General features: G+C 41.0%; 1 protein-coding gene across 2 annotated transcripts in view; it reads right to left on the bottom strand.

Annotated features, from left to right (window-relative positions):
• Positions 1-2,243: 2,243 nt before the first annotated feature.
• The window catches only part of CDKL4 (cyclin dependent kinase like 4), a 46,672-nt gene continuing 39,795 nt past the window's right edge, over positions 2,244-9,120 (bottom strand). For both annotated transcript variants that reach the window (XM_032352894.1, XM_032352893.1), the window contains exons 9-10: positions 5,772-5,906; positions 2,244-3,601 (exon numbers count right to left, since the gene is read on the bottom strand). In XM_032352894.1, coding sequence (XP_032208785.1) covers positions 3,500-3,601; positions 5,772-5,906 — 237 coding nt within the window. In that variant the 3' untranslated portion in view covers positions 2,244-3,499. The remainder of the gene's footprint in view (positions 3,602-5,771; positions 5,907-9,120) is intronic.

Below are 9,120 nucleotides of genomic sequence, written 5' to 3'. Positions count from 1 at the left end.
TAATTAACAAAAAGAGATTTTTGGTCTTTTCACTGTTGTTGTTGTATTGTTTTGTTTTTTTTTTTGTTTTGAGAATTCTGTGCTATTCAAGTTGTTCCAAAATCAGGAATGGAAGTCATTGGTGGTGACAAATGATTAAGAAAATACCAGCTTTTTGAAAAACTATAATTCTATGACAAGTAAGCTAAAGAACAGTAACAAATCTTCAGTCGAGAATTTTTTCAAAATAACATTAATTTTCTTAGGTCTTAGAGTTGGGAGACCTGCAAGAGCAATGAGGAGCAGTGATACGGCTGACTGAGAAGGGGTATAATCTCTCTGCTCATCTCTTTCTTTCCTGTTCAAGAACTTTCTTTGCACCCCTTCTTCAATTCTCTCCCTAAGCCAAAGCAGGAAAAGCCTCCTGAATACTACTTTTTAATCATTCAGTCTAGTTAAAATAATCTTCAAAAAGTGAACCCATGGGGCGCTTGGGTGGCTCCGTCAGTTAAGCACCTGCCTTCGGCTCAGGTCATGATCCCGGGGTGCTGGGATTGAGCCCCGCATTGGGCTCCCTGCTCAGCGGGGAGCCTGGTTCTCCTTCTCCCTCTGCTGCTCCCCCCCAAATAAATAAAATCTTAAAAACAAAGTGGCCCCCTCAGAGGGCTTTGTGGTTGGGGCCAAGTGGAACAAGTGCATCCAAATATCACTAGGACCGAAAGGGAGTTCAAAGGCAGAGTCCCAGCAAATAGCTTTCCAGGGCTGATAAAGATCTAATGAAACGTCCTTTTCCGTGGTGTTATTTCCTTCTTCCCTGAAGAAGTAGCAGAAGCACAAAAAACTAAAGTCTACATTTTCGGTTCTCTATAAAGTGCTCTAAAAACAAAACAAAAAAACCCAAAACGAACTGCTTGGAGATTCTCAGGTACAATGTGATAAGTCTGGGGAAATCGGAGTGTGAAGAGCTCACGCCCCGGGGTGGAGAGAGGGGATGCACTCAGGTGGTGCCGCTTACCCCGATGGCGCAGTATTTGGCTGGCAGCGGGAAAGAGCTGTATATAATACATTTAAAAGCTTGGAAGCTGGCACAGGTGAGACAAGTCACAGGTGAGCCAGAAACCTTACTAGGATGTAAAGGAAACACGTGGTTACCGAATTATGTGGGCTTCTGTGAAGTGCCTGACAGGGTTCACAGAAGTCAGTACTTAATTTGGGCACTAGATGTTCCAGCGCAGCTGTCTTCCGTGTGGCTGAGAAATGCAAGGGAGTGTGTGTGCGTGTGCAGCTCCTAAGTGAGAAACAGGTACTTCAAACAGAGAAGAGTTGCAGGTTGAGGTCTGTGGGCTTGTGTGCTTTAGAGGCTGGTCGCCCAGGGAAAGAGCCAATTAGCAAGTGGTACTCAGATGATTGTCTTCATGGTAAAAGGACTGCAGCAAAGCATTTTCCTAAAGCATTAGATGCTTTCTCCCCCTGCCGCCCCGCCCACCCCGTGATCTCTAAATGATGGATTTGTCTATGGAAAAAAAAAAAATTGAGAGAGAAAAATGCCAGTTTGCGTTAGTTCTTAAATGTAAGCAAAAACAAGGAAAGACAGTCACCCTATCAACCCTTGCCAAAAAGTCCGTCGCTGTCTGAAGCATGATTATAAGCAAAATGGGAAGCGGAGTTGTGTGCTGTATTCTGAATTTCTGCGTGTGCGTGTGCGTGTTATGTAGATACGCGGGAGAGCTGGAGCAGGAGGAGTAGCCCGGCAATGAGAAGGCTTACCTGGTAAAAACACTATGAACGTTGAAAAGAAATGTTTCAGCAAAGTTGCCTTTTATCTTTTATTTCTCATTTTCCTTGTTCCTCTGGCCTCATTTAATTAAAAATGCGAGAAACATACAAATCTGAAGAGGCACATTCTTGATGATAAGATGACAAGAAGACCACCTTAGAAGTTTATAGTCACACTAAGCGTGTTAGATGGCCAAATAAGCCCACTTAGAACATCCTTCCAGTGAGCAGGAAACTATGTTGAGACACCGTAATTCCTAAGTAAAGAGATGCTCCTCCCAAATAACTGAAGATTCTCTAGAAGGTTCCATGGCCATGTTTATAGGTGCAATAAACTTTTAGAGGTGAACAGAAGATGGTACTGTGTTTTCCTAAAAACAGTTTATGCTTGGTGTAGGTGGGAGATACCTGGTGTTTCTTGGAATTACATGTATTTGCAAAATTTAACAACGTTCAGGTAAGCATGCCAGACCCAGGAGCAGAAAAGAGTTAATGCAATAACCTTAATATTTATTGAAACATCACTATTTTGTGCCTTTATGCCAGACAGCGATAGACAACCCCATATTATTTTACATGAGTTACTTGCTAGCAAACAAAAAGCCCTTTAAACAGACTGAATCATTCTCCCATGTCTAGGATAAAAGGCATCTACTATGTTGTTTTAAAACTTTTAATTATAAACATATATATATAGAGAGAGAGGTACATATGTGTATATGTAGGTATATCTGTCAAGTTTACTAGAGAAAATATCCCAATGTAAACTGGGCTCATCTATTGTGGTGTTTTGTTTGTTTGCTTCTTTTTTTTTTGGTAGGAGACACAAAGAAGGTAACTGAAAGATAATCTTTTTGCTGTTGGAAGCATTTAAAAACCTGATCTGATATACAAGTTTAGGGCTGCACAAGTTCACATAGGCTATGGATTCAAATGTTTGGAAGTATATTGACCTTGAACCAAATATTTAGGACACACACCCAACAGGATACATCTAGGCACTGAGATGATCAAGCCAGGAAAAAGAAAAAGAAATCACGATGCTCTAAAGGATAGCATTAGAGTCAGCAGTCAATTATCACAGGGTATTATGTCCTGAGGATGGTAATTCCTCGTAGTTCCTTATTTGCTATGTAAATGTATGGAATTTTCTCTGACTTCCTTTAAAATTGGAATCATCAATGTCTCATGAGACAGAGAAAGTAGAGTCTTCCCTGGAATCGAGGGATAAACCTACATGACATTTACAGGTTCCCTTCCTACACCAATATAAAATCCAGCACTACTCAACAGACCTGGTTACAATAAGCATGAATTAAAATGCAGAAACATAATGTCATTCCTTACACAAACAACAGTTAGGCAAGCTATTTGGTAATGCTCTAAGACATTATGCAGTCAGGTAAACCAAAATGACATATGTAACTCTTTTTTCCAAAAATCAACGTACAAGCCCACAAATTCTCTAAATTGCCTCTGGAAGGGCTGCTCTGATGAAATGGAAAATGTCTCCTCCATATGTGCAGTTTCAGACTCTCTAACATTTAAAGAAAATGTTCTAAAAGATAAAGTTGGCATGTAAAAAGCATGGGCAGAGGAATCAGTAATGATCAGAGCAAAACAATTCTAGAAGGCATCTTAATTTTCATATGGCTCATTTGCATTTGAAACACTGAGAATCCCTATCTCTCTTGTACAAAAATGTGTACATATTAAATTACTTTCCACTTGAAAGAACATTTTCCTAAATGTTTGGAAGATGATCAAATTTTAACTGGAGGACTTGTTTTCTTCCATCAGGTGTGGGGGAGATGTGGCTTCCTGGTATGAGAGGCAACAGTTGATTCTAATAGCAGAACAAGACAAAAATAAGAAAGTAAATGGAAAAGAACTCCTATTTGTATAGTTTGATTTAATGATGGTAAAACAAAAAGGACACATATGATACAAAGAAGTCAGAAGAGATCAATTTAAAAATCAAACAGGGTTACCTTTCCAAAAATTGTGATATTCTGATACTTGAAAATTAGGTTCTATTACTTATTCTAGGATTCTCATGGATATAGTTGATTTATTTCAGAATGTTCATTTCTGAGTATCCAGTCAGTGTTTAAAAGCTAGATGCCCACCAGCTATTAGACAATAATTTCTGAGCATCTACATTCTACCTATCTTAAATTAATAACTTTAGGATATTTGGCAAAACAGTAAAGATTTAATACCTCTTTACTAGCAATACTAAACAATATTTAGTGTTAAGGAAATTGTTGGGTTACTCACTCAGAGATCTAGAAGTTGGTATCCAGGGGGGAATTTGAACTCAGAAAGTGAAAGCACATTGGATGAAAAGATCTTTTTGAATTTTTAGTTTGTTTTCTGATAACGGTAAAACGTTTAGGGAAGAGGCCTATGTTTTGAAAGAAAACCAGAACATGAAAGACATCCCTGCCTTCCTCTTGGCCTTGCTCTCCAGAGACTTCACTTGGTGGCGGGTTAGACATGGTCTCAAGGTGGGGGCTCTAGTAAAGCTTCCTCATGAAGTGGGGACAGGATGCAGTTGACTAAGGACAGAGAACATGACCTAAGTTCTGTAAATGAGATTATTTAGGTCTATGCTGCTCTTTGTGCTTCTTTTCCTTTTGGAGAAATAAAGTCCCTGAACTGTATCAGCTGGGCTACCGGGTATTAAGGAATGGGGAACACAGCTGTGTAAGTCTCCAGACTTACAGGAAGGGCAGCATTCTCCACCCCACCCTCCACGCGAGGCTGGGAGAATGGCCATCCGGAACCTAGGGGCAGGATGGGGCAGTGCTGCTGTTCACCCTCCCAGGCCAAGCGTGGGGAATCTGGTGAGATGTTTCCAAGGGGACAGTGTTTTTACACACAACTCACCCTGCATTTCGAACAGCTGGCTCAGACTTACTTGAGCAAACCCTAATCTTTTGGTTAGCATTGGGCTTGACCTGCAAACACATAACTTAAAACAGTAGAAGATAAAATGGTCTATGTAGTAAAAATTTGAAATCATCTTAACATATCATCTTATTAATTTGATCTTTCTCAATAAACTTTGATTTTAATGATCAAAAGGTTGAAAACTAAACCCCTGCTTTCTTCCTTTATGGTAGACATGCTAATAAGAAGATAAATGACCAATAAGTAGATCCAAGGTGGACCCTGAAGCAAACAGAATGGGATGACTGTCCGTCTGCTAACTTGAAAGTTACATTTTTTTATTATTAATAAGCAGCGTTCAGCTATTTATTTGGATAATATTTACCAAGTACCTTCTATAAGTCAGACACTGTTTTAGGTGCTGGGACACAAGATAAAAAATAACTCCCAAACCAAAACAAACCTACTTCCATGGGGTTTATGTTTTAATTTCAAAGTTTTTCTGAAACCAAGTAAAGCAATAATAAACCGAGAAACTGCAAAATCAAGGCTTGTCATTTTCATCATGTTGTCCTATGATATTGATATTGGCTACATTTTAGGATAGAATTTGGTTCTCAGGTCTTTAAGTTTCATCTCTTAGTATCTGCCAGAACTTGTCCTTGGTTTTGAGGAAAAGCCTAGGGAAGGCAGGCTTAGGTGCCTGCCATCAGTAAGAAGGGAAGAGTTGAGTTTTCTTTATGGTGTGTCTGGAGGCGACAGAGGGTCCTGGAATTCCTTGGTAACATTCAAACTCAGTCCTGCTGTTTTTGGGGATTTTATTGTATGAAGTTGCTGTATTTTGCGTCCGTGATCTGGCAGGTGAACTATCCAATCAGCATAGCAAAAAGTTGAGCAATACTTTGATTCAAGTATATTTGGAATAAGATTTTGCAACAAATTTGTATATTTTCATAGTTTTTATGGTTTTATTACATCAATCACCAAAATTTATTAAGATAAACAAATACAACTAAACCAGTGCAAAGAAAGGTCTTGGTGTCCACCTAGTCTCACTTTGAAAGGCAGGAAAAAAAAAAAAGATTCATTTTTATAGCGCTTTAACTTTTGAACAGAGGTACCTGCTGGCGTCTTCTGTTTCTTCCTTCAGTACGTGCTTTTCTTTTAATTTGGTCTTCATGAAAAGAATCAAAGTAGGGGCTCTCCAGGAGTTGGGCACAGGTTAATCTGTCATCAGGATTCATCTTCAGACACTCCTTTGGAAAAAAAGAAAGTGTGAAAAGAGCGGCCCATTTTGTTACTATGACCTGAAACTGAATAACTTGTTAGAGCAAATATGAGCCTAGAAAATTTTTGGGTTTGGGGCGCCCGGGTGACTCAGTGGGTTAAGCCTCTGCCTTTGGCTCAGGTCATGATCTCAGGGTCCTGGGATTGAGCCCCACATCGGGCTCTCTGCTCAGCAGGGAGCCTGCTTCCCCCTCTCTCTGCCTGCTTCTCTGCCTATTTGTGATCTCTGTCAAATAAATAAATAAAATCTTTAAAAAAAAAAAAAGAGAAAATTTTCAGGTTTGTATATTATCAAGTACTTGAAACTCGTTAATAACTAGAATAACTTTTTTTTTGTTTTTGCCATTCAAAGTCTTGAGCGTGGAACTGAACATTCACTGTCTCTGGAAGGGGGGTGCTACAAGTACAGCAGGTGTTTCTTTCTTTCTTTTTTTTTTCTTCTTCAAAGACTTTATTTGTCAAAGAGAGAGAGAGAGAGAGAGAGAGAGAGAGATACAGAGCACAAGCAGGGGGACTGGCAGGCAGAGGCAGAAGGAGAAAATGACTCCCTGCTGAGCACGGAGCCTGATATGGGATGTGAACCCAGGACCCTGAGATCATAACCTGAGCCAAAGGCAGATGCTTAACTGAGCCACCCATGCATCCCATAGATCAGGTGTTTCTACCAATGATATCTTTTCACTACTTGTCAAAGCAAATAGTTTGTGGGACACTTTAAGTGTGATCCTGGGTGTGATCCCAGGACCAGCTGCATTAGTATTCCGGAGCAACTTCTTATAAATGCAGTTCCTGCTCAATCAAAAGCACTGGGGGTGGGAACCCACCGGTCTGCATTTGATAAGCTCTCTGGGTGATTCTGATACCTGCTCAAGTTTGAAAACCACCAGTTTAGGGAGATGGCTAAAGTATTTGTCTTTAAAGTCTTCATAATCGGGGTGCCTGGGTTGCTCAGTGGGTTAAGCATCTGCCTTTGGCTCAGGGCATAATCCCAGGGTCCTGCGACCGAGTCCCGCATCAGGCTCTCTGTTCAGTGGGGAGCCTGCTTCCTCCTCTCTCTGTCTGCCTGCCTCTCTGCCTACTTGTGATCTTTGTCTAATAAATACATAAAACCTTTTAAAAAACTAAAAAAAATAAAGTCTTCGTAATGAAACAAATCTAAAACCTGGATAATTGGTATATATATGTATATAAGAATAACTAGAGGCAAAAAGGAAAAGGTAGCATCATGACCCTTTATATGAGAGACTACTACAAGCCTCTAGCTTCACCTCCAAGAAAGGGGAGGGCTCTGGCAGCAGCAGGGTTGGTGGAATCCTGTCGTAGAGATTTTCTTCAAGAAGCCCTGATATGCTTTGGCCCGAGAATGGGGCTTTTCCCATGGAGAAAGATCATGATCCCTAAGGAATTAGAACCGCCTTAGAACATCCAGGCACAGGAGCCCTGAAATTTCTTGCCTTATGACCATAATAGAGAATTAAAACATCAACATAACAGACTTATTTTTGAGGCATTTGGGTGTCCAGATAATTATGCTGACTGTGGCTGCCCCAGCGGGGGCTGCCCTGTGGTGTCTGTGCCTCCCTAGCCCCAGCTGACAGGTCTCTGAGACCCTTGCGAATGCCACCACCCCTACAGTCTCACCTGCCCCTTAGAGCCAAGTCTGACTGCACCTGGTTTTAGGAAACAGTCCTGCTCGGCATACCCAAGTTCCCTTGTCCTTCCAGAGCTGGTGCCTGCTCCACACAGATCCTACCCTGTGCCCATGTTGATGATCCCTACCATAATTAAGTATAACTGCTACTGGGGGTCTGTCTCCTCAAACCCTAACACTGTCAGGACTAGAACCAGCACAGAAAGACTGATATTCAAAGATTCTGAGTATAAGCTGTGGTAGTCTATTTCTTCATCACTCTGTTCTGGCTTTTGCCTCCATCATTCCACTTAAGTGACTTCTATTATTCATACCTAGACTTCCATATTCATGCATCCAATGGGTAGATTATGTTCTCATCTCCACAATGTTAGACACTACTGACCACATCCTCCTCCTTGAAACTCCCTTTGGCTTCTTGATGCCTCCCTTTCCGTCTTCTTACCTCATGACCATCCCTTCTCAAACCAGCCAGAGTTAGTTTACCTTCTTCTTTATAGTGGGTGGGTGGGACTCCTTCAGGCTCAGTCCTAGGTTCTCCTTTCTCCTCTCTGTTTCTAGATAATCTCACGGATTCTTAAGTCTTCAATTACTAAGGTTTATCAGAGACTTCCACATGTATATTTCTGGTCCAGACCTCTCCTTTGAACTCCAGACCCACATATGCTGTGGCCTACTTAACAGTTCTGATTTATCTCAAGGGCACTGTTACGGATTGACTTGTGTTCCCACCAAACCATGTTGAATCCCTAAGCCCCAGAACTGTATCATGTTGACCTTGTTTGGAAATAGGGTCTTTGCAAATGTAAATTGTTAACACGAGATCATACTGGAACAGGCTGGTCCCTAACCCAATGGGATGGTGTTCTTATAAGAGAGAAGATAGTGCAAAGACAGACACAGAGAAAACACCAGAAGACAGAAGCAGAAGTTGAAGTTCTGCTTTCAAAAGCTCAAGAATGTCTGGAGCTACCAGAAGCTGGTAGAGGCCAGGAAGGACCCACCCTGAAAACTTCAGAGAGAGCATGGCCCTATCAACACCTTGGTTTGAGACCTCTAGTTTCCAGAACTGTGAGAATAAATTTCTGTTGCTTGCAGTCACCCAGCTCGTGGTACTTTGTTACAACAGCTCTAGGAAACTGGTACAGATATCTCATGGTTGCGGCCCTCCTCTACTTACTCCTCAGATCTGAATCATAACTAAGTCCTATCAGTTTAATTTCCAATAATTTGTTGAATTCATCAACTTTCTTTAACAGGCTTTCAATCTATTGAAATATAGTCTATTAAATACCTAGTGGTTTTTACTTTAAAGAACATTTTTAGATTCTAAAAAGAGGCTGCTAATGCTGAGCTGTTCCATGGGACCTGGGCTAGAATGACATCCTATTTTGTCAGTTCTAGAAGTAATGAGATGAATTGGGTGGAGTTGAGGCTTCTGAGTTATTGGCTCTCTAGATTAATACCTTTCTACACACCAGGAGTCTGATGAATTTTCAGAGGTGTTCCCTGATCAGAGTGTCCCCAACCAG

This window comes from Mustela erminea, chromosome 7 (genome assembly GCF_009829155.1).
Source record: "Mustela erminea isolate mMusErm1 chromosome 7, mMusErm1.Pri, whole genome shotgun sequence".
Lineage (NCBI taxonomy): Eukaryota > Metazoa > Chordata > Mammalia > Carnivora > Mustelidae > Mustela > Mustela erminea.
Note: the sequence above shows the minus strand (reverse complement) of the source record. Positions and strands in the feature narration are given on the sequence as shown.